The sequence below is a fragment of the Entelurus aequoreus genome, linkage group LG03 (genome assembly GCF_033978785.1).
Source record: "Entelurus aequoreus isolate RoL-2023_Sb linkage group LG03, RoL_Eaeq_v1.1, whole genome shotgun sequence".
In the NCBI taxonomy this organism is placed as follows: Eukaryota; Metazoa; Chordata; class Actinopteri; order Syngnathiformes; family Syngnathidae; genus Entelurus; species Entelurus aequoreus.
Window position 1 is genome coordinate 1,786,381 of NC_084733.1, and position 15,824 is coordinate 1,802,204.

General features: G+C 41.2%; 1 protein-coding gene across 1 annotated transcript in view; it reads left to right on the forward strand.

The window, feature by feature from the left end:
* Window positions 1-15,452, forward strand: part of plppr3a (phospholipid phosphatase related 3a) — a 26,777-nt gene extending 11,325 nt beyond the window's left edge. The window contains exons 6-8 of the mRNA XM_062039935.1: window positions 3,084-3,257; window positions 12,702-13,523; window positions 13,757-15,452. Of these exons, the coding sequence (XP_061895919.1) occupies window positions 3,084-3,257; window positions 12,702-13,523; window positions 13,757-14,554 (1,794 nt within the window). The 3' untranslated portion in view covers window positions 14,555-15,452. The remainder of the gene's footprint in view (window positions 1-3,083; window positions 3,258-12,701; window positions 13,524-13,756) is intronic.
* Window positions 15,453-15,824: the final 372 nt, after the last annotated feature.

Genomic DNA, 15,824 nt, shown 5'->3' on the forward strand with positions numbered 1-15,824 from the left:
TTGATATATCTGATAAAAAAAATAGCATTATTCTTATAAAATTAAAAAAATAAAAAATAAAAATGTAAATACAATTGATAACTTAATCAAAACCTAATAAAAAATATTTATCAATAAAATATTTTAAAAATATGCTAAAAACTTGATCAAAACCTAATAACAAAAAAAAAAATCATAGTATTTATGTAAAAATACACAATACAATGAATACTTACTAGATAAATATTACTGTACAAACATGAATATGTCTCATTTTGCTATATTTCATAATGAACCTTATTATTATTCCGTGTTATTTACCATGGGGCAACAACAACAACAGTTTACAACAAGTTCCCTTTAATTACATAACACCAAATAATTTGTCAATTATGCATACTACCACTTTCAATATTTTGTCATATTTATTTTATTTTATTTTATTCAAATATTCAGACCACAAAATAAAAATAAAAAACTGCTTCTGTGTATTTTTTTTAAATGTATTTGTAGATAAATGCAATCTTGTAAGAAGTGGATGAATTTAAAAAATAATGTTTTATATATATATATATATATATATATATATATATATATATATATATATATATATATATATATATATATATATATATATATATATATATATATATATATATATATATATATATGTATATATATATATATATATATATATATATATATATATATATATATATATATATATATATATATATATTTCAATTGATATATCTGATTAAAAAAAATAGCATTATTCTTATAAAATAAAAAAAATAAAAAATAAAAATGTAAATACAATTGATAACTTAATCAAAACCTAATAAAAAATCTTTATCAATAACATATTTTAAAAATATCCTAAAAACTTGATCAAAATCTAATAATAAAAAAAAAATCATAGTATTTATGTAAAAATACACAATACAATGAATACTTAATAGATAAATATTACTGTACAAACATGAATATGTCTCATCTTGCTATATTTCATAATGAACCTTATTATTATTCCGTGTTATTTACCATGGGGCAACAACAACAACAACAGTTTACAACAAGTTCCCTTTAATTACATAACACAAATCATCTGTCAATAATGCATACTACCACTTTCAATATTTTGTCAAATTTCTTTTATTTTATTTTATTCAAATATTCAGACCACAACATAAAAATAAAAAACTGCTTCTGTGTATTTTTTTAATGTATTTGTAGATAAATGCAATCTTGTAAGAAGTGGATGAATTTAAAAATTAATGTTTTTTTTTTTTTTTTTTTATAAATTTCAATTGATATATCTGATTAAAAAAAAAGCATTATTCTTATAAAATAAAAAAAAATAAAAAATAAAAATGTAAATACAATTGATAACTTAATCAAAACCTAATAAAAAATCTTTATCAATAACATATTTTAAAGATATGCTAAAAACTTGATCAAAACCTAATAATACATTTTAAAAAAATCATAGTATTTATGTAAAAATACACAATACAATGAATACTTACTAGATAAATATTACCGTACAAACATGAATATGTCTCATCTTGCTATATTTCATAATGAACCTTATTATTATTCCGTGTTATTTACCATGGGGCAACAACAACAACAGTTTACAACAAGTTCCCTTTAATTACATAACACAAATCATTTGTCAATTATGCATACTACCACTTTCAATATTTTGTCAAATTTCTTTTATTTTATTTTATTCAAATATTCAGACCACAAAATAAAAATAAAAAACTGCTTCTGTGTATTTTTTTAATGTATTTGTAGATAAATGCAATCTTGTAAGAAGTGGATGAATTTAAAAATTAATGTTTTTTTTTTTTTTTTTTAATAAATTTCAATTGATATATCTGATTAAAAAAAATAGCATTATTCTTATAAAATAAAAAAAATAAAAAATAAAAATGTAAATACAATTGATAACTTAATCAAAACCTAATAAAAAATCTTTATCAATAACATATTTTAAAGATATGCTAAAAACTTGATCAAAACCTAATAATAAATTTAAAAAAATCATAGTATTGATGTAAAAATACACAATACAATGAATACTTACTAGATAAATATTACCGTACAAACATGAATATGTCTCATCTTGCTATATTTCATAATGAACCTTATTATTATTCCGTGTTATTTACCATGGGGCAACAAGAACAACAGTTTACAACAAGTTCCCTTGAATTACATAACACAAATCATTTGTCAATTATGCATACTACCACTTTCAATATTTTGTCATATTTATTTTATTTTATTTTATTCAAATATTCATACCACAAAATAAAAATAAAAAACTGCTTATGTGTATTTTTTTTAATGTATTTGCAGATAAATGCAATCTTGTAAGAAGTGGATGAATTTAAAAAATAATGTTGTTTTTTTTTTTTTTTTATAAATTTCAATTGATATATCTGATTAAAAAAAATAGCATTATTCTTATAAAATAAAAAAAATACAAAAATAAAAATGTAAATACAATTGATAACTTAATCAAAACCTAATAAAAAATCTTTATCAATAACATATTTTAAAAATATGCTAAAAACTTGATCAAAACCTAATAATAAAAAAAACATAGTATTTATGTAAAAATACACAATACAATGAATCGTTACTAGATAAATATTACTGTACAAACATGAATATAATGAACCTTATTATTATTCCGTGTTATTTACCATGGGGCAACAACAACAACAACAGTTTACAACAAGTTCCCTTTAATTACATAACACAAATCATTTGTCAATTATGCATACTACCACTTTCAATATTTTGTCATATTTATATTCTTTTAAATTGGTATTCAAATATTTAGACCACAAAATAGAAATAAAAAACTGCTTCTGTGTATTTTTTGTATATATTTGTAGATAAATGCAATCTTGTAAGAAGTGGATGAATTTAAAAATTAATGTAAAAAAAAAAAAATAGTGTTATACATTTTAATTGATAAATCTGATGAAAAAAAAATATAGTATTATTATTTTTAAAAATAAAAAATAAAAATAAAAACTAAAAACTACAGTATGTATTTAATGTGTGTATTGCTGTGTCCTTAGATGTACTTGAACGCCAGCATCAGTAACAGCACCAAACTCCTCAAACCCTTGCTGGTGTTCACATTCTGCATGGCAGCCGGCCTGGCGGGTCTCACCCAGATCACGCAGCATCGCAGTCACCCCATCGACGTCTACGTGGGCTACGTCATCGGGGCGGCCATCGCCGTCTACCTGGTCAGTTGGCACCACTCCTCTTCCTTTGCCCTTTTTCTTGTCTGGCGGGTCTCACGAACGTGGTGCGACACGTGTGTATATATATATATACGTAAATACACGTAAATACACGTAAATGCACTGTTTACTGTACCTGTAAATACACCTAAATACATGTGACTACGTGTACATGTATGGAAATACACTAAATACATGTAAATGTGCTGTATACTGTACCTGTAAATACACCTAAATACATGTGAATACGTGTACATGTATGGAAATACACTAAATACATGTAAATGTGCTATGTACTCTACATGTAAATACATGTAAATACATGCAAATACATGGAGATACTCTAAATACATGTAAATACACTAAACTCGTGTAAGTACGTGTATATACACTAGATACATGTTAATACTGTACATGTAGACACACTAAATACTATCCATACGTGTGGATACACTAAATACTTGTAAATACATGTAATATATGTAAATACCACAGATATGTGAAGATAATAAGTGTATGTAAATGCATGTAGATATATACACCAAATACATTTAAATACATGTTATGTGTAAAAACACTAAATACATGTAATTTATGTAGATACGCCAAATATGTGTAATATATGTAAATATATGAAGATACACTAAATACATGTTAATACATGTAGATACACTAAATACATGTAATTTATGTAAATATATGAAGAGACACTAAATACATGTAAATACATGTAGATACACTAAATACGTGTAATACATATAAATACATGTAGATACACTAAAAACATGTAATTTATGTAAATACGCCAAATATGTGTAATATATGTAAATATATGAAGATACACTAAATACATGTAAATACATGTAGATACACAAAATACATGTAATTTATGTAGATACACTAAATATGTGTAATATATGTAAATATATGTAGATACACTAAATACATGTTAATACATGTACATACACTAAATACGTGTAATACATATAAATACATGTAGATACACTAAATACATGTAATTCATGTAGATACACTAAATACATGTAATATATGTAAATATATGAAGATACACTAAATACATGTAAATACATGTAGATACACTAAATACGTGTAATACATATAAATACATGTAGATACACTAAATACATGTAATTTATGTAGATACACTAAATACGTGTAATATATGTAAATATATGAAGATACACTAAATACATGTTAATACATGTAGATACACTAAATACGTGTAATACATATAAATACATGTAGATACACTAAATACATGTAAATACATGTAGATACACTAAATACGTGTAATATATGTAAATACATGAAGATACACTAAATACATGTTAATACATGTAGATACACTAAATACGTGTAATACATATAAATACATGTAGATACACTAAATACATGTAGATACACTAAATACTTGTAAATACATGTAGATACATATATACATCCTCTACTTGTAGATACACTAAATACATGTAAATATGTGTATATACATGTTAGTACATGTACATACACGAAATACATGTAAATACATGTAGATACACATATACATATACTACATGTAGATACACTAAATACGTGTAAATACATGTAGATACATGTTGATACATGTAGATACATGTTAATACATATAGATACACTAAATTAGGTATGTGGGCTTGTATTAAGCCTCAGGGAGTTGAACGCCCCTGCCTTACATAGTTCCGGGTCACCCTTGGGCAAGGTGTAGCACCCGAATGCCCCCCCCATCAGGGTTACGATACCCCCCATGAACTATACTAAAAGAGGATGCGTTACCCGGCCCGGAGGAAGCCCGGGGCCCTCCTCCGGAGCTAGGCCCGGAGGTAGGGCTCGTCAGCGAGCGCCTGGTGGCCGGGCTTGCCACGGAGCCCGGCCGGGCACAGCCCGAAGAAGCTACGTGGACACACCATCTTCTCTGCCACGTGGGCCCACCACCCGCGGTCGGAACCAGTGGGGTCGGGTGCGCTGCCAAGTGGATGGCGGTGAAAGTGGAGGCTCCGGACGGACCAATTCGGGGCAGCAGAGGCTGACTTTCGGGACGTGGAACGTCTCTACGCTGGTGGGGAAGGAGCCTGAGCTGGTGCGGGAGGTGGAGCGCTACCGGTTGGATCTGGTGGGGCTTACCTCTACGCATAGCAAGGGCTCTGAAACCACACTCCTGGACAAGGGATGGACCTTGTTCACTTCTGGAGTTGCTCAGGGTGTGAGGGCACAGGCGGGTGTGGGGATACTCACGAGTCCCCGGCTGAGTGCCTGTACGTTGGAGTTCACCCCAGTGGACAAGAGGGTCGCCTCCCTTCGCCTTAGGGTTGGAGGGGGGAAAACTCTGACTGTTGTTTGTGCATACGCACCAAACAGGAGTTCAGAGTATTCAGCCTTCTTGGATACCTTGCATGGGGTCCTGTATGGGGCGCCGGCAGGGGATTCCATAGTCTTGCTGGGGGACTTCAACGCGCACGTGGGCAATGACAGTGATACTTGGACTGGCGTGATTGGGAGGAACGGTCTCCCTGATCTGAACCTGAGTGGTGGATTGTTACTGGACTTCTGTGCTAGTCACGGACTTGCGATAACAAACACCATGTTTAAGCATAAGGATGCTCATAGGTGTACCTGGTACCAGAGCACCCTAGGCCAAAGATCAATGATCGATTTTGTAATCGTATCAGCTGATCTGAGGCCGTATGTTTTGGACACTCGGGTGAAGAGAGGGGCTGAACTGTCAACTGATCACCATCTGGTGGTGAGTTGGGTTAGATGGCGGGGGAAACCTCTGGACAGACCTGGCAAACCCAAGCGTGTAGTGCGGGTGAACTGGGAACGTTTGGAGGAGTCCTCTGTCCGGAAGGACTTCAACTCCCACCTCCGGCGGGACTTCTCTGCCATCCCTGTGGAGGTTGGGGACATTGAACAGGAATGGGCAATGTTCAAAGCCTCTATTGCTAAAGCTGCAGATGCGAGCTGTGGCCAGAAGGTCTTAGGTGCCTCAAGGGGCGGTAACCCTCGAACACCCTGGTGGACAGTGGTGGTCAGGGAAGCCGTCCGACTGAAGAAGGAGTCCTACCGGGGTATGTTATCCCAGGGGACTCCGGAGGCAGTTGCAAGGTACCGACGGGCCCGAAGGGCAGCGGCCGTGGCTGTGGACGAGGCTAAGCAGAGGGTGTGGGAGCAGTTCGGGGAATCCATGGAGAAGGACTATCGGGCGGCACCAAAGCTGTTCTGGAAGACCATACGGCACCTCAGGAGGGGGAAGCAGGGAACCATCCAAGCTGTGTACGGCAAGGATGGGACTTTGCTGACTTCAAGTGAGGAAGTCGTGGGGCGTTGGAAAGAGCACTTTGAGGAACTCCTGAACCCAACTACATCAGACACACCCTCCCTGATAGGAGCAGGGCCTGAGGATGATGGGGGATCGACGTCGATCTCTCGGAGTGAAGTCACTGAGGTAGTTAGACAACTCCACGGTGGCAAAGCTCCGGGGGTTGACGAGATCCGTCCAGAAATGCTGAAGGCTCTGGGTGTTGATGGGCTGTCTTGGTTGATACGCCTTTTCAACATTGCGTGGAAGTCTGGGACAGTGCCGAGGGAGTGGCAGACTGGGGTGGTGGTTCCCCTTTTCAAAAAGGGGGACCAGAGGGTGTGTGCTAATTACAGGGGTATCACACTACTCAGCCTCCCTGGGAAAGTTTACGCCAAGGTACTGGAAAGGAGGGTCCGGCCGATAGTCGAACCTCAGATTCAAGAGGAGCAATGTGGATTCCGTCCTGGTCGTGGAACAACTGACCAACTCTTTACGCTTGCGGGAATCCTGGAGAGGGCCTGGGAGTATGCCTATCCAGTCTACATGTGTTTTGTGGATTTGGAGAAGGCGTATGACCGCGTCCCTCGGGAGATCTTGTGGGAGGTGCTGAGGGAGTACGGAGTGAGGGGAACCCTGCTGAGGGCCATCCAATCTCTGTACAACCAAAGCGAGAGTTGTGTCCGGGTGCTTGGATGTAAGTCGGATCCGTTTCCAGTGGGGGTTGGTCTCCGCCAGGGCTGCGCTCTGTCACCTATCCTGTTTGTGATTTTCATGGACAGGATTTCTAGGCGGAGTCGTGGCCATGGCGGAGAGGGTATACGTCTCGGGGGGCTAAAGGTTGCATCACTGCTGTTTGCAGATGATGTGGTCCTGATGGCACCTTCGGTTCGTGACCTTCAGCTCTCACTGGATCGGTTCGCAGCCGAGTGTTCAGCGGCTGGAATGAGGATCAGCATCTCCAAATCTGAGGCCATGGTTCTCAGCAGGAAACCGATGGTTTGTACAGTCCGGGTAGGGGACAGGACTCTGTCCCAGGTGGAGGAGTTTAAGTATCTCGGGGTCTTGTTCACGAGTGAGGGAAAGATGGAGAAGGAAATCAGCCGGAGAATCGGAGCAGCTGGGGCAGTATTGCAGTCTCTCTGCCGCACTGTTGTGACGAAACGGGAGCTGAGCCAGAAGGCAAAGCTCTCGGTCTACCGAGCTATCTACATTCCTACTCTCACCTATGGTCATGAAGTGTGGGTAATGACCGAAAGAATAAGATCGCGGCTACAAGCGGCCGAAATGAGTTTCCTCAGAAGGGTGGCTGGCATCTCCCTTAGAGATAGGGTGAGAAGTGCAGTCACCCGAGAGAGACTCGGAGTAGACCCGCTGCTCCTTCGCTTGGAAAGGAGCCAGCTTAGGTGGTTCGGGCATCTCGTGCGGATGCCTCACGAGCGTCTCCCTAGGGAGGTCCTCGTTGCACGTCCCACTGGGAGGAGGCCCCGCGGCAGGCCAAGGACCAGATGGGGGGATTACATCTCCTCTCTGGCCTGGGAACGCTTCGGAATTCCCCAGGAGGAAGTCGCAAATGTTGCTCTGGAGAGGGAAGTCTGGGGGTCTTTGCTGGAGCTGCTGTCCCCGCGACCCGATTCCGGATAAGCGGTTGAAGATGGATGGATGGATGGATGGATACACTAAATACATGTAAATACATGTAGATACACATATACATATACTGCATGTAGATACACTAAATATGTGTAAATACATGTAGATACATGTTAATACATGTAGATACATGTTAATACATATAGATACACTAAATACGTGTAAATACATGTAGATACATGTTAATACATATAGATATACTAAATACATGTAAATACATGTAGATACACATATACATATACTACATGTAGATACACTAAATATGTGTAAATACGTGTAAATACGTGTAGATACATGTCAATACATGTAGATACATCGAATACATGAAAATACATGTAGATACATGTCAATACATGTACACTAAATACATGTAAATACATGTAGATACATGTAAATACATGTAGATACACAAAATGTTTGTAGATACATGTAGATACATGTACACTAAATACATGTAAACACATATAGATACATGTAAATACATGTAGATACACAAAATGTTTGTAGATACATGTAGATACATGTAAATACATGTAGATACACATATACATATACTACATGTAGATACACTAAATACATGTAAATACATGTAGATACATGTTAATACACGTACACTAAATACATGTAGATATACATGTACTACTTGTAAATACACTAAATACATGTAAATACATGTAAATACACTAAATACATGTAATACACGTAAATACATGTAAATACACTAAATACATGTAAATACACTAAATACATATAGATACACTAAATACATGTAGATACACTAAATCCATGTAGATACATGTAGATACATGTAGTACATGTAGATACACATATACATGTAGTATACTGTATAGTACACTAAATCCATGTAAATATACATGTAGTACATGTAAATACACTAAATCCATGTAAATACATGTAGATACACTAAATACTTGTAAATACATGTAGATATACATGTAGTACATGTAAATACACTAAATCCATGTAAATACACCTTTTGTATTCCCATGCAGATCTTCAGTGGTCACATTGTGTGGTTGCAACACAATGACAGCCGCCGCTAACAAACTCTTCTTTCTTTTTTTGGAAATCTATTTTTAGCTTTCTTATTACGGAAAAAGGATGAGAGAGATTTTAAAGGGAGAGGAAAATGTTGTCATTGCAGAAAATGTTGTCATTGCACATTCTCTCTCTCTCTCTTTTGTCTTTTTCATCAGCCTCAGCTTCTCTGCTTCCTCTACTTGTACTTGTTCTTGTTCTTGTTCTTGTTCCCCATGCGGTTCTTGTTCTTGTTCCCCATGTGGTTCTTGTTCTTGTCCCCCATGCGGTTCTTGTTCTTGTCCCCCATGCGGTTCTTGTTCTTGTTCCCCATGTGGTTCTTGTTCTTGTTCCCCATGTGGTTCTTGTTCTTGTCCCCCATGCGGTTCTTGTTCTTGTCCCCCATGCGGTTCTTGTTCTTGTTCCCCATGTGGTTCTTGTTCTTGTCCCCCATGCGGTTCTTGTTCTTGTTCCCCATCTGGTTCTTGTTCTTGTTCCCCATGTGGTTCTTGTTCTTGTTCCCCATGTGGTTCTTGTTCTTGTCCCCCATGCGGTTCTTGTTCTTGTCCCCCATGCGGTTCTTGTTCTTGTTCCCCATGTGGTTCTTGTTCTTGTTCCCCATGTGGTTCTTGTTCTTGTTCCCCATGTGGTTCTTGTTCTTGTTCCCCATGTGGTTCTTGTTCTTGTCCCCCATGCGGTTCTTGTTCTTGTCCCCCATGCGGTTCTTGTTCTTGTTCCCCATGTGGTTCTTGTTCTTGTCCCCCATGCGGTTCTTGTTCTTGTTCCCCATGTGGTTCTTGTTCTTGTTCCCCATGTGGTTCTTGTTCTTGTTCCCCATGTGGTTCTTGTTCTTGTCCCCCATGCGGTTCTTGTTCTTGTCCCCCATGCGGTTCTTGTTCTTGTTCCCCATGTGGTTCTTGTTCTTGTTCCCCATGTGGTTCTTGTTCTTGTTCCCCATGTGGTTCTTGTTCTTGTCCCCCATGCGGTTCTTGTTCTTGTCCCCCATGCGGTTCTTGTTCTTGTTCCCCATGCGGTTCTTGTTCTTGTCCCCCATGCGGTTCTTGTTTTTGTTCCCCATGTGGTTCTTGTTCTTGTTCCCCATGCGGTTCTTGTTCTTGTTCCCCATGTGGTTCTTGTTCTTGTTCCCCATGCGGTTCTTGTTCTTGTTCCCCATGTGGTTCTTGTTCTTGTTCCCCATGCGGTTCTTGTTCTTGTTCCCCATGCGGTTCTTGTTCTTGTTCCCCATGCGGTTCTTGTTCTTGTCCCCCATGCGGTTCTTGTTCTTGTCCCCCATGCGGTTCTTGTTCTTGTCCCCCATGCGGTTCTTGTTCTTGTTCCCCATGCGGTTCTTGTTCTTGTTCCCCATGCGGTTCTTGTTCTTGTCCCCCATGCGGTTCTTGTTCTTTTCCCCATGCGGTTCTTGTTCTTGTCCCCCATGCGGTTCTTGTTCTTGTTCCCCATGCGGTTCTTGTTCTTGTCCCCCATGCGGTTCTTGTTCTTGTTCCCCATGCGGTTCTTGTTCTTGTTCCCCATGCGGTTCTTGTTCTTGTTCCCCATGTGGTTCTTGTTCTTGTCCCCGATGCGGTTCTTGTTCTTGTTCCCCATGCGGTTCTTGTTGTTGTTCCCCATGTGGTTCTTGTTCTTGTTCCCCATGTGGTTCTTGTTCTTGATCCCCATAGATCAACATTAGGTCTATCTGTCAATATAACGGTTTTAAAGATTTAAAATGTATGCTCTTGTTGTCAAAGAAAAACCCTTTTTTTTATGGACAAAATACAAGATATGCAATATTTTCACACAATAACATTTTTAAGTGGAATTTTTGAGATTATATAATAATTGGAGCCTTAAAAGGTCAATAACTCATAACAACATTGACTTGAATTCATTATTATTTTTTGAGCAATGACACTTAAAAACAAATCACACTAAAATAATTGCGGATCCAAATAATTATAGTGTTAAAAAATCTATTCTATTTTTTTTTTTACTGTTTACTTTTAACACAATAATCTCGAGATCAACTTCAGATCTATCCGTCAATTATACGTTTTATTGTTGTATATGTTTTTCGTTTGTTCGTCTTAGGCCCTTCTTTATAAAAAAACAGCTCAGTTTTTTATATGGCAAACACAAAATATACAACATTTTCCCCCAAAATATCTCAGATGTGATGTAATTGGAGCCTTGAATAGGTCAATAATTCCTAATGACATTGAAGAAAGAAACAGCCTGCATGGCAGCTTTGTGTTATGTTGCGTTGACTAGCATTCCTCCAATGGGGAATTCAAATTGCTAGTCTCTCCCAGATTCTTTTTATGGCAATAAGCTGATGTTTATATTCAATCACCAGGCAGAAGTTGGTATTGTGTGGTTTATTCTCCAAGCTGAGAGGACAAACGTGAGACCAATCTAGTACACCAGCGTTCCCTCGCCCGGTCTAGCTCGGTCTCCTCTCAAACCCCCGGAAGTCCTGTGATCTTCCCTCTGTCCCTCGCCCCCACTCCCATTGTTTAGACTACTCCGAGTTATCTCTACTCTGACACATTCCAATCTAGAAGGCCGACACCTTACTATGAGACTCAAAAGAAGGAAGAATACTAGCTATTCTTTATATGACTATAGGAGTTTAGAAAGAATTAACACTTAAATATGGATATGATTCTGATCTGCTTCCAACAGTTATTAGAGTATACATTTCGACATGTTCTTGTTACATTTCACCTGTTTGCTCTTTTATACCACTTATCATGCTTTTAATTGTTTTCAATCGTATTTTTAAAATGTGCCGTGGGGCCGTTAAAAAATGATCTGCGGGCCACAAATGGCCCCTGGGCCACACTTTGGACATCCCTGCAATAAAGCCAATAATGCAATTTTTTCCGGTCCCCTTTATTTAGAAAAGTATAGAAAAGTACCGAAAAGTATCGAAATAATATTGCCCCCACCTCACCCCCACCCCCTTCCACAAGGGAGAGGGGGGCAGAAAAGAAAAGAAACGGCATATCAACTTGTCTAAAAAGGGGGTCTATTTAAAGGCTAGAGTATACAAATGAGTTTTAAGATGAGACTTAAATGCTTCTACTGAGGTAGCATCTCTAACTTTTACCGGGAGGGCATTCCATAGTTCTGGAGCCCGAATAGAAAACGCTCTATAGCCCGCAGACTTTTTTTGGGCTCTGGGAATCACTAATAAGCCGGAGTTCTTTGAACGCAGATTTCTTGCCGGGACATATGGTACAATACAATCGGCAAGATAGGATGGAACTAGACCGTGTAGTATTTTATGTGTAAGTAGTAAAACCTTAAAGTCACATCTTAAGTACACAGGAAGCCAGTGCCAGCCAGTAGCCCTCTGCTGGGGCACTGCCCCTTCTTTCCTGAATGTGAAGTCACCCTTCTAATATTCCCTCCCCCTACAGGCCGTCTATGCGGTGGCAAACTTCAAAGCGTCCGAAGAAGATGCCTCGCCTCATCCCAAAATGCTGTCGGCACAGCAGAAGGACACCCTGAGGGTGCTGAGTCAGCGCGGCCACGACTCCCTCTACAGGAAGACCCCCCGCGTGTCGGAGAGCAGGGAGGAGCTGGGCATGGCCATGGCCTCAGGGGCACGCAGCAAGGTGAGGCGGGAGAAAGCCTCGCTGACCTCCCTGAAGCGAGCCAGCGCCGACGTGGAGCTCCTGGCCACCCGTGGTCCCATGGGCAAGGAAACCATGGTGACTTTCAGCAACACTTTGCCCAGGGTGGCCAACGGCAGCAGCCCCATCTCGCCCTCCGAGGAGCAGACCACCTCTCAGCGCCACATGACCTTCCACGTGCCCTTCGACCCCCAAAGGTCCAGGCAGCTGGTGTCAGAGTGGAAGCAGCGCTCGCTGGAGCTGCGCAGTCAGAGCTCTCGGGACGAAGATGAGGGTGAGAATGGAGCCGAGGGTGTGAACACCGGGGACGAGGATGGCGGGGAAGTGGGCGACAAGGGGGTGCCGGCCTCTCTTTACCCTAAAGTCCAAGCCAACAAGGGCATGTCCACACCTACTACAGCCAGGATGGCGGTGGCCCCGCCGCTGGTTCACATTCCCGAAGAGGCCACACGTCCGCCGCCTGTCTCCCCCAAGAGCGCCAAGACTCGCGCAAAGTGGCTGTTGCTCACAGAAGGGGGCGGTGCTAAGGAGCCAAGTGTGGGGCCCATTGCTGTGTCGACCCCCCGGGTGCCTGTTCAAGCTCCGAGTCAGCCAAGAGTCACTCAGGTGAGCACGAACCAAAAACTATTGAACCGAAACTGAAATTTTCTTGCATTTTTGTCGATTACCCAATAATATTTTTCACAAATCTCAATGATAACATTTCTCCATGTATGTATCTCCGTGTGTGTTCACGGGGCATGCGATGGGAGGCTAATTCTTGCTAGGCCAATGTTGTTCCCATGCTAGGTGTCCCCAAACAAAGACTCACCGCATACTATCTTGACATTTCCTTGCAGGTGATGGCGATGTCCAAGCAGCAGAACCATGGCGGGGTCACCTCGGAGGGCGGCTCCTCCTCCGGTGGCGGCTCCAACTCGTCCGAGTCACCCTACTACCGCATCCCTCCCGACCGGGACAGCTGCATAAGCAGCAACCCCGGCAGCATCGCTGGCAGCGGCAGCATCGTTACCATCGACGCCCACGCCCCCCACCATCCGGTGGTGCGCGTGACGGCCGCGAACGGGAAGCCATGGGAGTGGAGGAACACCATCAGTGGCAACCTGATGGGCGGTGACACGTCGGTGGATAAACACCGCGGCATTTTGCAGCGGCCGGACAACGCCCCGCTTTACCGCGACTACCGGACACTTCCGGTTAAAAAGGAGTTTCTGGGTGTTGATGCTGAGCTACCGCTACCGCCACCGCCCCTCCCCACTGCCTCCTCCCCTCTTCCTCCCCCGCCTCAGCTGTCCTCACCCCATCTACCGCCGCCCCCTCCCCAGTCTTCTTCCTCCCCGCTACCCCCACCTCCTCACCCTTCTCACATGACCCTCCCGTCTCACCCATCCTCTCAGGTGTCATCCTCTCAGCCTTTACCTCCTCCCCCGCTCCCTTCCTCCATCATGCCACCCCCGCCCCTTCCCCACCCTTCGTTCTCAGCTGTGCTCCCGCCTCCCACTCACCCCGACCTGTTAATGGATAGCCACATGCTGTCCCGCTCGTCCACGCTGCCCCGCCGTCCCTCCGTGTCGGCCCGCAGCCATGCCGAGCAGGAGCAGTACTACAAGGCCCTACAGAACGAGCGCATGCTATAGTAGGTGGCTGGCGGGGTTAAGGACTTGAACAACGCGAGGGTAGCTTGTACAGTACAAGGACTATTTATTTAGAATGATTTTTTTGAATCCTGACTGGCAGCTTCGGTCAAGGTTGAGCACCAAGGGGACGCTCAGCTTTGCCAAAGCGCCTGCTGTCACAAGAAGAGAAAACAGATCAAAGACATGAAGGAATAATTCCCCTTTGGCTTCTACGAGCGTTTGCAAAGTGAAGAGCAAAGCAGCTGAGGAGGAGATACGACTCAGACCTCGGATTTGCTCAATCTGTTTTCCTTTGAGAGGGCGACGAAAGCCGAGGAAAACAAAACAACCTCAGGCTGCGTTGGCTTCGTAAAACTGCTGCCGACTCAACTCGTGGTGTCTCAGAAGGATCATTAAACGGATCATGGCGTTATCAGTCTGCAACCTTCTGTGCGATATTTAAACAAAGAATTGGAAGCTTGATCCGAGCAAACTTGTGCAGGGAGAGGAAGCAGCTGTGCGTCCCAATCCAGGCGTCAAGGAATGGCTCAATGACCGCAAAACAAACCACTCGGCTAAAGTGTTCACTGAACAAAGCTGATTGGCCTCTGCTCGCCTCTGGGAGTCTGCACTGAGAGGCTTGGAGGCGCTTCGCCCTTTTGGTAGGCGTTCAACAAACTGCCATTGCCCCGGTCGTCTCACGGGACAATGGCATCCCAACCCTGGTGGGCACCAAGACAAGTGGACAATAGCCACTTGAAGGAGTGGTGAACTCTGAAGTCTGGTTCACTTGAGCACTGCTCGGACCAAAGACACAGACCGGTGTTCAAATGAGTCAGGAAAACACGTGGTTATAAAAATAAAGATTGGAGTCTGGTTTATAAAGCTCGTGTGCGCACAAAACAAGGCCGAAAGGTTGTGTACGATGTTTTCCACGCAAAGTGTGTGACGTATAAAAAGTTAAACCACTCATTGGGATGAATGGTTTTGGGTTCCTGGCTTACGAGACTTCCATCCGCAGTTTTACAGATGATTGTCAAAAACCTGGAGCAGACAAGACTTTTCTTAGTAACTGAATTGTGTAACGTAACGTGGTCCAACCAGCACCTGCATTTTTTGTACTGGTCCACCTTTGGTCTAATGATAAAATACAAACGTGAGAGTTAGGCGAATTGGACAAAATTTGCGTACAATGTTTTTTAGTACTGACGTACGTACCAGAGTACCAGGCTTCAAATGTAAACACGCCTATTAAGCCCTGGTTCCACCCAGTTTTAGTTCAGTTCACGAA